Source organism: Pollicipes pollicipes, unplaced genomic scaffold (genome assembly GCF_011947565.3).
Source record: "Pollicipes pollicipes isolate AB1234 unplaced genomic scaffold, Ppol_2.1 Scaffold_4219;HRSCAF=4965_pilon_pilon_pilon, whole genome shotgun sequence".
Lineage (NCBI taxonomy): Eukaryota > Metazoa > Arthropoda > Thecostraca > Pollicipedomorpha > Pollicipedidae > Pollicipes > Pollicipes pollicipes.
Window position 1 is genome coordinate 27603000 of NW_023596448.1, and position 16251 is coordinate 27619250.

At 53.0% G+C, this 16251-nt stretch overlaps 1 protein-coding gene across 1 annotated transcript; it reads left to right on the forward strand.

Annotated features, from left to right (window-relative positions):
* Positions 1-332: 332 nt before the first annotated feature.
* On the forward strand, positions 333-10253 carry LOC119095458 (putative ATP-dependent RNA helicase DDX47). Its single transcript, XM_037218286.1, has 12 exons — positions 333-446; positions 1833-1955; positions 2222-2315; positions 2865-3029; positions 3365-3531; positions 4256-4375; positions 4977-5093; positions 5612-5728; positions 6337-6443; positions 7651-7823; positions 8646-8734; positions 9268-10253. The coding sequence occupies exons 2-12, from the start codon at positions 1875-1877 to the stop codon at positions 9418-9420; spliced, it is 1383 nt and encodes a 460-aa protein (XP_037074181.1). The 5' UTR covers positions 333-446; positions 1833-1874; the 3' UTR covers positions 9421-10253.
* The last annotated feature ends 5998 nt before the right edge of the window (positions 10254-16251 follow it).

The window sequence follows — 16251 nt, forward strand, 5'->3', positions numbered from 1 at the left end:
TATAGTAACCGGATTGCCGCTGTGGTGTGCTACTGTATGCATTTCAGCTTTACTATACTTTGCCTTGATAAAGGAGCTTTTCGCGGTAAAATACAAATAACTTTCTTTAATATTCACGAAAAATCATTAAAGTATTCATTTCAGGTGAATCACAAGCGTACTCTACACAAAACTACCGATCAGATCACCGTAAAAAGAATGCGTCTAGTAGTACTCTAGTATGATAGTTTGGAGGCACCATGAACTAGTAGCATAGAAGTTTGGGTATTCTGGCGCAGATAATACGTGCCAAATGTGGTTGATTTTGACGAAGTGCACGTGCGGCAGATTGCATCTGTGTTCGTACGGCAAGACCAGTCAAGACCAAGGCGATAGGTCAAGGCCTCCGGGAGAGAATCGCGTTGTTAACGGTGTGGTTAGGAAAATAGTCAGTTCAGGAACGCAAGGTGTGTATTGTACGTGCGATATATGTCTATTGGTAGCATGGATATGTTGTAAATTGCTCGCTGTAGTGTTACACCAACACAAGTTGAGCTTTCTATGTGTATCTTGTGACTGTTATTTGAAGTTTTTTGACATGATGTGTTTGGAGAACCAAGACTGGCATGAGCACAGGCCAGTACAAAGTATTGATGGGAAACTATTTTGAGAAAAGCAATGCACAGCTCAGGGCCAGCTGAAAAAGCATGTTCAGTGCATCAAAACTCTATGGCAATCTTTTGTAGGTATGGAGACACTAGCTGATGTTTTTTTATATTTGCCACCAGACTTGAGATGATGAAGAAAGACCTCCACACTCAGTAGGTATAGGCCAGGCTGCATAATGCATATGTCACATGAATTGTGTCAGGTGTGGCAGCAACCATTGCTGTCACAATTTCAGCTAAATTAAATAGCTCAGAAGGGTGTTGGTAGTGTGGTGGTTAACGCGTCTACTAACCACTGCACATCTGGGAAACCAGAGGCGCGGGATTCAATTCCCTGCAGTGCCTGCCCTTCCTGCCAGGTTGAGAGGCAGGTGATGCCATATAGCATCAGCAGCTGAGTGTGTCATAAAATGCCAATGATGCACACACACACACACTCAAAGAGCTCAGAGCTTGGTGCACATGCTACATTAATTCCAGGATAGAGGTGGACAATATTTAAATTTTGCTTCTAAAGAAGTATCCAAATTTGATCCCAAAGCATTTTCTGATGCAGTCTGACTGGAGTTTGACACACAAGCCTTAGGTCCAGTGCATTAATGTTGTGAAGGCATTCAGTGCAGTATACATATTTTGTTTACAGAGCATGGGTGCAAAAAATGTATGCATATCTCTTCTGAGCTCAGATTGCATCAATCAGTATGTCATGGTGTCTTTCTGCAAGCATTTCACTATCAGTACCATCACATTCCCAGAATAGACAACTTCTGAACCTTGGTGCATGTGGAGAGGCTGGATGCACATCTCTCTGCACTTGAGACTTGCCCTGCACTAAAGAAAGTGTAAAAATGGTACACATTGTACGTGACATCTGTTAATGTGATAAATGATGATCTTGTTCATTGCCTTTTGTTCTGATATGCTCTCACCCAGTTGCATGTATAAAAAAACTGAATGTCTGCCATAACAAATTGGCCACTAACATCCCAGCTTGTTTTATATTCAATAGAAATACCAATATGTTTAGAACTTGTAGTGCCATTGTCATGAAATATTTCAGTTTTTGGCATGTTTTGTTGGATCTGCATTTAAATTATAAAGAGCATTTGCATATTAAACCCAGAGAACATACAAGATAAGTGTGTGCGCTGATGGGCAATGTCATAACATTTCAAATGTCCCCAGGTCAGTAAAAGATCCTGCTTTTCTGTTGCCAAAGCCATTAAGATGTCATCTGATGATGAGCCAGCCCCTGATGGCTCAGAAAAGATTGAAGCCTACCAAGACAAGCTGGCATTTGCTGATTTGGTAAGCTGAATTACATGGCATTTAAGTATTATTTTGGCACTTTGCCATTCCACTACAAATGTTTGTAAATGGATGGAACCATGCTAAAATGTTAAGTAGAGTTTTTAATCAGATGTCTGGTATACTATGTCTTGTGCTATGTGCTAGTGGCCAGGTGTAGGCACATTGGAGTCATGTAGATGTTTGTGTAGTCAGCATTGTCTTCAGGTATCATGTCCCATCTGGAGCTTTGGCATGCCTTGCTGACTAGCTGATGCATCCTGCAGGGCATAACTGAGGTGCTTTGCACAGCCACAGAGAGGCTCAAGTGGAGCAAGCCAACTCAGATCCAGTGTGAAGCTGTTCCTGTTGCTCTGCAAGGTAATGACACATGATGCCAATTGCATGTGTACTCTCCTTACTTGTTTTTTTTAAATTATGGTACTCCTTTTTTAAAGATGTGTCATCACTTTTTTCTCCAAGTTTGCCTTATTCAAATCCTCTCGCTTTCCATGAGTTTGAGATCTATGGCATCCTCACCAGGCTGTGCCTTGTGAATGTCCAGAGTTCAGGCCAAATATCACATCAACTAGGTCTGTGATAGCTGCCTATTAGTTTGGAAGAGTGTGTCAATCAGGTTTCAAATGTACAAGGCTTCAAAGGATGTGAGTAGTCCTGACAGCCTGTCTTCTAAAGCCACCATCTGCTTTAGCTTATTGAAGTATTGCGTTCCTCCATACATGTCCTGCTGTGGCCACTGCTATCCCAACATACCATGCACCACAGTCGCGACAAAAACATGTGCCTGCGCTGCACTACTCAAACCAAAGATACGCGCACCCTTCCACCATTGTGCCATGCTTCCGAGTCACTCAGCCCCCATTGTCCCCTGACGTCCCTGCATCAAACCCTGTCTGCGTGTCCCCACAGGCAAGGATGTGGTGGGCTTGGCCGAGACGGGCTCGGGCAAGACGGGCGCCTTCGCGCTGCCGATCTTGCAGCGGCTGCTGGAGGCGCCGCAGCGATTGTTCGCGCTCGTGCTGACGCCCACCAGGGAGCTGGCGTACCAGATCTCTGAGCAGTTTGAGGCGCTGGGTGAGTGCTGGACCATGGCTGAGGTGGCGGAGAGGAAGGCTGACTAGGAAGTAGAGTATTTGAAAGCAGTATGGGCTTTAGAGAGCCTAAAAACTAGTTGTTGTTGGTGAAGTTGATTAACGCTGAGGGACGGCAAAATTTTAGTTCAAAGTTGTAGTGCAACATGTTAAAAATTTCAAGATAGATTAGCTGGTCTTGCAGGCATGCTCTTGTTCAGCCAGGTTATGATTTCAGAGAACTCCCTTTGCGTTTATCGCTGCACGGTGGCCAGTGGCGCCGTCCACGCCGCGTCTGTCTGTGACGCCGCCACCACTGCGCTGCTCCTCCTACCGCAGGCGCTTCGATCGGCGTCAAGTGCTGCGTCATCGTGGGCGGCATGGACATGATGGCGCAGAGCCTGATGCTGGCCAAGAAGCCGCACGTCGTCATCGCCACGCCCGGTCGACTGGTGGACCATCTGGAGAACACCAAGGGCTTCTCGCTGAGGTCGCTCAAGTGTCTCGTGAGTCACGTGAATCGCCGGAGAACACTGAGCATCTCCCACACTGGCAACTGCGGGGTCGGGCCGCGTCATGTGTTGTTATCATGCAGTGTTATGCTGTGGCAACTTTGGGATCGGGCCATGTTATGCGTTGCCATCACGCCACGCCAAGCTGTGGCATCTGTGGGGTCGGGCCACGTCGTGTGCTGTCACCACGCTGCATGTGTGGGGTCGGGCCACGTCGTGTGCTGTCGCCACGCTGCATGTGTGGGGTCGGGCCACGTCGTGTGCCGTCACCACGCTGCATGTGTGGGGTCGGGCCACGTCGTGTGCCGTCACCACGCTGCATGTGTGGGGTCGGGCCACGTCGTGTGCTGTCACCACGCTGCATGTGTGGGGTCGGGCCACGTCGTGTGCCGTCACCACGCTGCATGTGTGGGGTCGGGCCACGTCGTGTGCTGTCGCCACGCTGCATGTGTGGGGTCGGGCCACGTCGTGTGCTGTCACCATGGTGCGCCACGTTACGTTGTGTTATATCTCGTCAGACTGCATACTGCCATGGCCTGTCACACTTGGTAGCGACGCGACATGCCTTCCACGCCACATGCCTTCGGTCTCGGTGCGCCATTTATGCCGCGCGGGCCCGCCTCACACTCCACGGTGTGGCTTCCCCTCGCGTGACGCCGCATCACATGGTGCCCGTCGTGTGACGTCATGTGTGACGTCACGTCGCGTCTGACGTCAGGTGATGGACGAAGCGGACAGGATCCTCAACATGGACTTCGGCGTGGAAGTGGATAAGATCGTGAAGGCAATCCCTCGCGAGCGGCAGACCTTCCTCTTCTCCGCCACCATGACCAAGAAGGTGTGCTCCTATTTGCAGGGATTCTGTAACAATAGCAATCATGCACGAAAGCGGCGGATGTCGCGGGCTGGCAGCGACGCTGCCGGCGGCCATTTTGCGATGTGTTTTCCTTTGTTTATTTCATTAAACAAAGTAAATATAAATGTTGATCCCTGTTCAGTTGGGCGATCGCCGCCATTTGCCCCTCAGCAATGCGCAGTTGGAAATGACGCCGTAATGTACCAGCATGACTGATGTTGCGTTGCCGCCCATGTCATCAAAACATACGAAGTAGGAAAGTTTAATGATGTGCGTGCAGTAACATACTTTAACAGTTTGTTCGTCGGCACCACGCGGTCCGGTCTTGACTGGTGGGTTGGGGGTGGAGCAGCGAGTTGTATCTTCCAGACCTCAGCGAGCGGGTCTGGATCAGTTGCCCCCAACAATGTGGTATTCATATTTTAGGATAGCTGCCGAGTCTGCTCCTGTTGTAGTCCGCCGCGACCGCTGTCGTCGTGTCCGCTGAAACGTGTCGTGCCCGGGATTCGAACCGGGCCCCGTGTGTGACGAGCGCGCTGCCCTGCCGGCGGTGTCGCTGACGCCGCCTCGGCGGTGCCGGCAGGTCAAGAAGCTGCAACGCGCGGCCCTGCGCGACGCCGTTAAGGTCGAGGTCTCCAGCAAGTACCAGACGGTGGACAAGCTCCAGCAGTACTATCTCTTCATCCCAGCCAAGTACAAGGTGGGGGGCCTGCCTTCTGTACCACGCAGCCCTGTTTGGTCTGTTGCCGTGTCGCTGGGCCTCGCTGGGTTTCGAAAGGTTGTGAAGGGCCGTGAGCTCATATTTTGCGATATTCCTTCAGATATTCCTTCATTTTGCCTTATGTCATACGGGTTTGGTAATGTTTAGACATTTTTCCTTTCGATCTCGTAGTTATATCCAGTTGTCATGTTGATTAGATTGATAAGTTTTTTGCAAGCGATGACGGTGCTGTGCAGGTGCGGGTGCGTGCTCCTTGTGCAGGGCTGTGTGACCGTATAACCTTAAAATGCTGCACAGCCATGCACAGCATGCTCAATTGCACCCATGAATTTGCATAAGTGCTTGATGTCGTGCTCAATTTCTTTAAAGCTCTTACAAGCCGTGTCCTTTCTTATGGACCGTGACAGTCGACCACTAATCTGCCCTCGGCCCTCGTCATGAACTGCCGGCGTTGACCTCTGGCGTGACCTCTAACCATGACCTTGGCTGTGCCGCAGGACGTGTACCTGGTGCACATCCTGAACGAGCTGGCCGGCAACTCGTTCATGGTGTTTTGCGGCACGTGCAACAACACGTTGCGTCTCTCGCTCCTGCTGAACGCGCTCGGCCTGCCGGTACGTGCCCTCCGTGACCTGACCTGACCTGGTGGCTTCCACTAGCAGCAGGCATTCCATGGCCAAGACTTCTGTTGGCGTGAACGGGGCCGTCGCCTTGCAATGGCGTCTTAACTTTGCGTGACTCGCCGGTTCCGTGTTGATTTGGTTTGTTCCCTGTGATTTCATCATGTAAGCAAATTCATGGGTACTGGAACCAAATATGTATGCTGCCTTGGCGTTGACAAAGGCTGGAATGCGGGCGATTTTTTATGGTTTTCCCCTAACAGTGCATGACTGAATGTCACAAAGGTGCATTTGAAATTGATGGCATAACACTTATGATATTATGATATGCGGTGATATGATGATAATATTTAATTATAGAATGATATTAACAGTGCTATAATGAAGTTAGGAATGATAAATCAATGATGGCAATGGCCATTCGTGGTAAACGGAGCCTTTGGCCAGTTTTCTCTGCACTACCTCTCCGCGTGGCGTCAGAGCCCCGCGCTCTCACCAGCTAGCACTTGCAGCCCCTTTACCTTGGCGAGTGTGACGAGATCCCGTCACGAGCTGCGGCACGGACCGGGGCGCGTGGCCTGACGCCGCCTCCGGCTCTCCAGGCGATCCCGCTGCACGGCCAGATGACCATGAACAAGCGGCTGGGCGCGCTCAACAAGTTCAAATCGAAGAACAAGAGCATCCTGCTGGCTACGGATGTGGCGAGCAGGTGAGCCGGAGGGAGGGGGGGGGGGGGGGGCACGACCGGTCGGTGCCGGGGTGCATCCCTGGTCGGTCGGTGCCGGGCTGACCCGGACCGGGGTACACCCCCGGCCGGTCGTTGCCGGGCTGACCCTGGTCGGGATACACCTCCGGCCGGTCGGCGCCGGGCTGACCCAGGCCGGTGCACACCTCTGGCCGGTCGGTGCCGGGCTGACCCGGACCGGGGTACACCTCCGGTCGGTCGGCGCCGGGCTGACCCAGGCCGGGTTACACCTCCGGTTGGTTGACGCCGGGCTGACCCTGGCCGGGACACACTTCTGACCGGTCTGCCGGGTCGGCTGCTACGCCTGCTGGTCCCGTGCCAGGCTGCTGAGGGTGTCGTGGCGTGAAACTGGGCTGCGAGGTGCAGAGAATGCGGTGAGAGCGGGTCGAGCCGGGTGCTGGGCTGCTGGATCGGCTCACAATTACGTGTTGTGTTGCCAAACGTCCCAGATTTGAGAGACTGCTAGTCCGCACTAAAGCATTGAAACAAACTAAAGCGAATTAAAGCACGGCCTATAGTAATGGTCGGTTTAGTGAGTTTGGCCTCGGGGGTCGGCTGGTCGGGATGCAGACGGGAGTCTTGTTGCACCCCACGTGACAGGCAGGCCCCTGGGCTGGGCAAATTACAGCTCATGCAGCGCATCCTTTGGCGTTTGCCAGCACTCCAAACTACGTCACTCGCTTGTCAAGAATATGGGCTGGGCCACTAAAACTTGACACCAGAGTATGCTGGCGGAGAATAAAGTTGGATGTGATAAGATGCGGACCGGTTCCCACACGAGGTCGGGTGTCGGTGTCGCTTGCACCGCCCGTCGTCTGCAGTCAGTGTCAGCCCGGGCTGGAGTTATAACTCAGATGGGTGCTTCAGATCGGCACAGGTCCTGTGGGGACTTGCGAGTCTGTTCACCGGAACCTCAGTGTGCTTCGGCCTGTGCGCTGTAACGGAATGAGCCGATAGCTAAACGCGTGACTAGTTTGGCTGTCAGTTTTTGGTCAGCATTAGGCTTGCGCGTCCCGTCCTGACATCTGTCCGTCCCGCTGATATATGTCTGTCCCGCTCGAACATCTGTCCGTCCCGCTCTGACATCTCTCCGTTCCGCTCTGACATCTGGCTGTCCCGCCCAGACATATTTCCGTCCCGCTCTGACATCTGGCCGTGCCGCTCCGCTCAGGGGGCTGGACATCGAGCACGTGGACGTGGTGGTCAACTTCGACATCCCGACGCACAGCAAGGACTACATCCACCGGGTGGGGCGGACGGCGCGCGCCGGCCGCGCTGGCCGCTCCGTCACGTTCGTCACCCAGTACGACGTGGAGCTGTACCAGCGCATCGAACACCTCATCGGTCAGTGAAAGGAGTGGGCGGGACTGGGGGTACGCGCGCTTACAGCCCGCAGAATGTGGTGGGAGTGCGATGGGGAACGGCTGCTAAAAACCATTTGCGGGTACTGTTTACAGATTACAGACTTTGAAAAGTTGCGGAAGGATGGGAATGTTCATAAGATGATATTTGTTTACAGAGGTGATTTCAGTGTGTTGTCTTTGCAAGCATGGCAGTGGTGGCTGCAGACCATGCCATGCGGAAGTACTGAATTCATTTGACTTATATCCAGATTTTCTTCACTTAGTCTGGTTGTTTGGCATGCCTCCCGTAACGTAGGGGAATGGTGTATGACATCATTGTCTTCCCATCACCGCACTTGTCTCTGATGTGTCTCCAGGACGCTCCTGCAGTGTCCATCCAACACAGTGCCTTCTGCATTTGTCCATTCACATTGCCATTGACATGCCCGCCTCCCCCTCCCCCTCCCCCTCCCCCTCCCCCCCCCTCCCCCTCCCTGCGGCGTTCATTCTGTGCCGCACGTCCATTGTTCCGCGCCCGTCACCTGTCCACCGCCGCTTCTGACGCTCTGCGAGCGGGGTGGCCGCCACTGGCCATCGCCCCGCCCCCGTCACCTGTCCACCGCCGCTTCTGACGCTCCGCGAGCGGGGTGGCCGCCACTGGCCATCGCCCCGCGCCCGTCACCTGTTCACCGCCGCTTCTGACGCTCCGCGAGCGGGGTGGCCGCCACTAACCGTCGCCCCGCCCCCGTCACCTGTCCACCGCCGCTTCTGACCCTCCGCGAGCGGGGTGGCCGCCACTAACCGTCGCCCCGCGGCCCCGTAGGCAAAAAGCTGCCGCAGTACGCGGCGGCCGAGGACGAGGTCATGATGCTCCAGGAGCGGGTCATGGAGGCTGACCGGCTCGCCAAACAGGTCAGCACCGACGCACCGACCCACGGCCGACCTGACGCGCCGCCTCACGGCCGACCGGACGCGCCGCCGGTTTGACCCCGGGACACGCTCTTCACCCGGACGCTGCTGTCGCTCGGCTTTCTCCACATCGGATGGCGGGAGTTGGGGAGTGGCCTTAGCGCTGTACCGGCTCGTGTTTGCGACCGTGCTCATATTGTCCGGTATACACTACGTCTCCGTATTCGTAAACCGCGGCCCCGTCGCTTTCGGGAATGCCCGTTTGCGTCCGTCGGCGACGGTTGTCGAGGTGATTACTCCAAAGAAGAGACCAAATGAAACAAAAGTAATGTCTTTATTTCACGCTGGCGGTTGGAAATCGGTCGGTGGTCGTTGGCTTCTGTAGACGGGCTTCTGCGCAGTTGCGACCGAGCGTTGTTCTCACATTTAGATGCCAACAGGTGAGCCCCAGTGGCGGTTTCTCGCCGTCCTATCCTCGCCGTCACAGAGCGGGGATCGCTGACCCTGACCGGTGACCTCCGGCCGTGACCCGACAGGAGCTGAGGTCGCTGGGCGACAAGGAGACGGGCCGCAAGCGGAAACGGCGGCCGGACGAGGAGGACGACGGCGGTGACGACGGCGAGACCGGCGTCCGGCGCCGGCTGCAGGGCAACAAGAAGCGGGGAGGCGGTCGCCGGGGCCGCCGGTGACCGCGCCGGCGTGGGCAGGGCAGGGGAGGTCTGCGGCTGGAGGCGTGCGCAGGAGGCCGGGGAGCAGGAGCGCACGGGAAAGGTGTTGTGTGAAGTGCTGCGGTGGACAGGAACGTGGACTGCCGGTGAGCAGAGGTGCACACGGAAGACGTCGAGACCATGAAAGGGGACCGGCAGCAGGAATGCCTCGTTGGACTTCACTGGTAGGCAGGAGGCGACGAGGGTCGTGAAGAGGTCTCGCAGCCCAGAACTGCAGGTGGATGGATGGGGACCAGGGCGGGCTTGCTGAAACCGGATCCAGACCCTGCGCTAGCGGGCGTGGTTAAATGCGTTCGGTGTGGCAGCCTCCTCCAGCCCGCCGCGGCTCGGCAGACCGCTGGCCGACGCCGCTGGCCGACGGTGCTGGTCGACGCCGCTGGCTGGCGCTGCTGGCTAACGCGCTGGCCCACCCACCCTCTGGCGGGCTGATAATGGCGCTCGTCACCGCTGGTGCGCTGCGCCATCAGCCGGTGGCGCCACCTAAGTGCTACAGTGCGCCGAACGTTGACACGGGGCTGCAGAACCCACGCGAGGTGCAGCGTTTGTGGTGCAGGTGTGTCGTGGGTTCGGCTCTGGCTAAATGGCCTGCGCCGTCTGTTGGCCGCCAGGAAGGACCGATGATGGAGTGTGGTCCGCTAAAGGGTGGTGCGGTCCGTCAGGGACAGCCGTGGTCCGTCAAGGACCATTGTCTCGGGACGAAGTGTCGGCTCCGTGCCCGCGGGGTTTACGAGAACGCATGCTGAAGGGATGGTGGACGCCGCCAAGCATGTTGGCGCTCCGCCTCTACCAATACAACACGCGACGTAGACGTGTCTCATGTCTTATCGCGGGCCTCAAAACGGAGGTGGCCTGGTGATCAGGGCACGCGGGTCGTCTGGCTGCGCACCACTGCCAAGCAAACCCGCCGCCAGAAAGCTGGCTGGTTCTGTGCCAGTTGGCAGGGCCTTACGATCTTTGCCAGATCGCTCAATGTCTCCCGTCTCGTGCTTCCGGACGGGGAGTAGTTAGCCACGTCATGCACATAGACATCGGACATAGCACCACAGGGTGTCTCGCTGGTCTGTATCCCCTACACATGCATATTGCGGGTCCACGGATATACACACACATATATATATATATATATATATATAGGCTTGAAGACGCCGGAAATGTGAGGCTGGCTGTTAGTTTTGTGGCCGGCTGTGGAGGTTTGCTGGTACAGCTGCCCCCCCCCCCCCCTCCCCGGGGTGGTAACTCGGGGCAGGTTTGTTGCCAGCACGGTATTCTGAGAGAGCTGCGGGCGAATGCATGGGTACTCTCCGTGAAATTTTAATATTACCCTTACGGCAGTGCGGGGAATGGATCGGCTTGGAAGAGTATTTTGCCCCCGTCCCACGCATGCCACGGAAGAGCTGCGTCTTCGGCTGCGAGCAGCTCGCGGCTGAGGGCACAGCGTTCTTAAGGCTCGGAGACAGTGCTAGATGAGGGTGGTGGTAATCAGAACGGCCTCTCGAGGGTCTTGATTATGGCCAGCTGCACCCTAATGATATAAACCAATCATCTAATCTTGATCATGATAAGGCGATTGGCTTGTGGTGCAGCAATCCATCTGAGGGTTCCGACTTCCGACTACTGCTCGGGTATTTGGGGTCCAAGTCCCCAACGTTGAACCAATAGCGTTTTCGCAGCCGCTGAGGGCCACACAAGAGCCAGGTAGATGTGGAGGCAGTCTCCTTCGAATAGTGACGTTCCTGGACCGGAGTAACTTATGCCTTATCCATCTGGTTACCCGCAGATCATACCCGCTGTGTATTTTTTGTTTGTCTCTGGCAAAACCTGCATACGGCCAGGCCAGAGATGCAAGCGAGACGCTCCTGTCTGTTTTGCATGAGGCCTTTGAACCGACAGGCAACCCCGACTGCAGCAAGCAGTCCTAGAAATTCAGGGAACACCGCATCTGAATAGCTCGTGACTGAGATAAGACGCCACAACTCCTCGTGATCATATTACCCCGACAAACGACTCACCAAAGGGGACACCAAAAACGACTCTCCGCCTGAGCTGGGCGACGGTGCCTGTGCATAGCGTGCGAGCGGCCGAGGAAATGTGCTGCCATTAGGCGCGCTGTGTTTCTTGCGACGTGCCACCGGCTTTGATTTCGGCTGATCCTAGTAAAAACCGTGGCTTTCATACCATGGTTTTGATTTGGAGGACTGTACTGTGCAGTCGTATCCCCAGGCTACTGATTACAAATCGTTTTACCTTGTTGGCCGCTCATGAATGTCACAAATATGTATGCGGCCCTAACTCATCCTGCCGCATTTCATAGATACGGTTTCTTTTTGGCACTGCTGCAGCCGGTAATGCCGCCGCTGGTGTCGCCCCCAAATCCATCACGTCGGCGGCCTGGTTTTTGCGGAGCCGCGCCGCATCCCCGCGTGACTCGCTCGTGCGAATTCGCAGGAAACAAGCCGCTCTTCTTTTCGGGTGAACCGGTCCGCCGATAGGCATCGCGTGTGATCGTTCTTCATCGGAAGCGGCCGACGGCTGTCGATTGGGGGAAAACTGCAGCGCTCAGCCCGAGGGTCGCGTTCACTTTCCCTTCCGCGGTGTCCTGCTGTTGTCATTGATGAACTGCCGCTGCGTCCGCCTCGTGCACGAAGGGCTCGGGGCTGGGCTTTTGGTGTGCTGCGGCGCTCGGGACAGAGTGCAACGAACGGAGCTAAGTGCAGTGCAAGCACGAGTACGACCGCCGGGGTTCGTCACGTTAGCGCATCCAGGAATCGAAATTTAGCCCCGATGGCCGCATTGTACTTGCCTGTCAGCTGAGGGGATTTGCCGCGTAGCGCACTCGCAGGTCACGCAGGGCTTGTGTGCGGAAGAAGCGGGATGTAAGAACCAGTCTCACGATGGCACTGAGTCCTTAGCAGGAATTCCACAGGAACTTCGACCTCACAGTGGCAAGGCCATGACAGTGGCAACGAGCTCACAGTCGCATCACTTTGCTGCGGACCAGACGTCCGTTATTGGAAGGTCAACAGCGATCTGCGAAGCAGGTGGAAGATCAATGAAAAGGGCGAGAAAATGCCCCCGTAATTGTGCCTTTGTACACTCGCTTCTTGATTAGGTTTGCAATTTCACTTTCCCTGGCACAGGTGATGTAGTTCCCTCCTTCCCTTTCCGGAGGTACCTCCAAATGGTTTGGCTTTTCACAATAAGATGCGGGAAGTATACTTTCAAAGTTGTTCGCTCATAAAGTGCAAATTTTAAGTACGTCCCATGCCATTTAGCCGAATTTTGACTTCCCTCTAAAGCATTTGCACCGCGAAAATGTAAAAACCATCGCTTCTTAGGGTTAAATGCACCCGCAATAAATCTCGTACCCACACGCTGGTGCTGGAATTTTGTAAAGCGTTACATCGGGAGCGTCATTTATTGACTGCCATTGGTGCCGGGGGCCACTGCCAGGTGCGTTTAAAGTCAAGGTTACATAGTGTCAAATTTTGAAATTGGCGTCAACTCAGGCCTCCAAAAGCACTACATTAAGAACCAAAATGACCATGATATGTGAGCGGTCATGGGAGTTCAAAGTCCGTCACCACAAATAAGATCTTAAATTTTAACTTTTTCTGAAAGACCTTCACAGATTACACATCACCTTCACTGCAGATGATCTCCGTGCAATCATTCACTGGCATGGAGCGACCTTGAATGGCCTTGCAACAGCCTTTTTAAAAGTAGCAAGTGGAATGGCTTGACTTATGTAGATACGTTTTGTTAAGCGCGCGCACACAATGCTAGGTGCAGACTGCAGACTACAATCGTGAGGTTTGACCTTGTTTGACAGGTCCTGACAGGTCACCTGTTGGGCGTGTTGTAAGTTGACCAAGGGGAATGTGGGTCACATGCGGGGTGTGGTCTGTCCTTGGAATTTATGTGTAGCACGCCGGGCGTGGCACCGGTGGGGGCGTCGTACCCCGCCACACCTTCAAAGGTGACGAAATATCAAGGGCTGGGAGGGTTAGATATTCCCCGGCACGGGGCGTGGGCGTGCCACTGCAATTCGATGAACGAAAGGATTCTGGCCTTGCATTTTACGGATGCCTCTTTTGCTTTCCACGAATGCCCCATGGTCATGTCTCTGTCGGCGGAATTGGCTGCGTAACGATTGCTAGGCGCTGGGGAGTATAGGTGCCCTGGCCTCGGGAATGAGTGAGCGTTGGTCTCGTGATCATATTCGAGTCCAGGCCATGTGGATTATTTTGTCTAGCTTGTGCACAAAGCCGATCCGCAACTTCTGCCACGGAGGGAGGTTGACATTTCGGCAGGTGCGGCAGGGTGTGGCAAGGTGCGGCATGTGCGGCAGGGTGTGGCATGTGCGGCAGGGTGTGGCAGGGTGTGGCATGCGCGGCAGGATGAAGCAAGTGCAGCTGATTTATGAGAGGTCTCTTTTTGTTTGAGTCACTTTTTCACTCATCTGTCTGTGATTTCCTTTTGACCTCATGTTTTTCTTGTTGGACTGTAATGATTCTGCAGTGGTGTGCCCTTAACAGCAGACCCCAGCGACCAACAAGAAGGGGCTTGACCATCTGTTGCTATTTGCAATTAAAAGTGTTCCGTTCGTTCCGTCGTGGTTGAAGACAGACTGTAATAGTCGCGTTGTTGCATTTCGGGTGGTTGTGTTTTGCCCGTGGTGAAAGGCTGCTTTGTATTTATCGATATTAAATAAAATAAGATTTCTGCTTTTGCTGTGAAACGAAAAATTGGGAAATTTTTGTTGAAGTCCGATTATCAACTGGCACTGGCTCAACCCATATTTGCATCCAAAATTGCACTAAAATACTGACGCTGTCATTGACGCACTCAACGGACTCCGTGTCAGCACTAATCCGGGCCTAATGTCATCCATGCAATCCCGAACGCAAATGTCAAACAGTGAGCCACGCGTCCTTGGTACCAAAGCCGAACCACCCATCCGACAAAGCCGTCCGGAAAATGCTCCGTAAAGCGTGCTGTCTTTAACGAGGAAAAGGCGTCGCTGCACCACGCGCTTATTGTCTGCAGTTGGCGATCCTCCGGCGCCGAGCCAGGGCCCGTTTTCCCGGGCCTTGGCTCGGCGCCGCGACGGGACCTGAAATCGGCAGACAGAAGGCCACTCTTTTCACATGCCTGACGGCTTTTTACGCTGTCGAAGCGGGCGACCTGCGCTAAACTGAGCGGGAAAACGGCCCGGTCCGTTGGTGACGCACGCCGCTCCTACGCAAGGTTACATTATACATGATTTACATGAATACATAACGTTGTTCATGAATACCGATATATATATATATATATATATATATATATATATATATATATATATATATATGTGTGTGTGTGTGTGTGTGTGTGTGTGTGGTGTGTGTGTGTGTGTGCGTGTAGCAAGTGAAATAGACACATCCTCATATACATGGGTGTGTCAATTAGATTTGTCAATCGGGTGTCATTATATGGTTGCATGCTACATATACGAATTTTGTGTATATCTATAAATATAAGCATTGAAAAGACATGCCTATACACCACGTTATATACATACATATATATAATATCTATATATAATTATATATATATCTATATATTATATATATATATATAATATATGTATATATGATGTGGGGAATATGGGCTGCGTGCGCGTGTTTTGGTATGGAGTTTATGCACTGCGTGCACACTCATGCGATGCGTGACCGTATGCATCGCCACCGTCCCACGTGTGGCGGCCGTTCGTCAGACCCAGCCGTGCGGCATCCGGCCACGACCGAGCCACTGGTGGCAGAGAAAAATGGAAACAGCTTAGGGAAACACGAATAGACCATTGTCATCTATTTTTGACACAGCTGGCGACAGTCTTGATCCAACAATAACGGGAGACGACTGAGCGGGGCTCGGGCAAATTTATGTGAGCTCCTACCCTGTCAAAGCTTTCCGTGAAATTAAAAAAACAAGTTATTGAAAAAGGAAAAAAACGCAAGAGAAGCAACAAATCGAAATAAAAGATCATCATCAATGCTAAAAAAACATCCCGATTATTAAGGGGAAACAAATCAAGCTGCATTTGAGATCAAACAAAATAAATGTCTGCGAGTGAAAGTAAAGGTTTTTTTTTTTTGGCCGAAGTGACGGGGGCCGATATCTTTCTACACATGAGTGACTACTTACATGAGTTGAAATGCATCAAAGATTAAATAAAAACATGTTGCTTATTATATTTATTCGAACATGTTTACAAATGTGGTGGCATTACCCTTGCTATCTGTAACCGGTCCTGCAAATGATGCTACGGAACGAACGAATTTGACCTTTTTGCCATTTGCGCATTTAAGATGACTGTAAAACAGCATTTCCGACCATCGTTGAATTGATGGGGCCTTCCTAATCTGAGACGAAATCCAGCCAAAGTTCACGTTCCTAGAATAAACTGTCCGCATTATGGATATGATTCCTCAATTTTTTCGAATCGAACGGTTCATTTCGAATTCGACACAACCGACAATTTGAATTCGAACCAGACTCATCGAAATCGACATCGTACGATTTCATCGGCACGATGAAAATACAGCTTTAAATTCTGATGTGTCTGGTGTCACACATTCTCAGTGTACAGATACGTCACAATTGCTACGAGTTCTCGAAACACGTGGCACCTACAGCACACACGTGATCTAAGTAAAGTCACAAGTCCTCGTTTTCTAGCGACCAATATAGGTGGAATGGTTAGAGCACTGACGCCGTCTTGGTGTAGCGGCATTGCTGCGATAATCCGGCAGC

What these genes read in the sequence shown, in the direction of transcription:
- LOC119095458 (XM_037218286.1), top strand. Translation starts at nt 1,875, where the DNA reads ATGTCATCTGATGATGAGCCAGCCCCTGATGGCTCAGAAAAGATTGAA. An exon ending in CCGCCACCATGACCAAGAAG is followed by an intron (nt 4,376 to 4,976) that starts GTGTGCTCCTAT and finishes CGGTGCCGGCAG; the next exon opens with GTCAAGAAGCTGCAACGCGC. An exon ending in GCGCATCGAACACCTCATCG is followed by an intron (nt 7,824 to 8,645) that starts GTCAGTGAAAGG and finishes GCGGCCCCGTAG; the next exon opens with GCAAAAAGCTGCCGCAGTAC.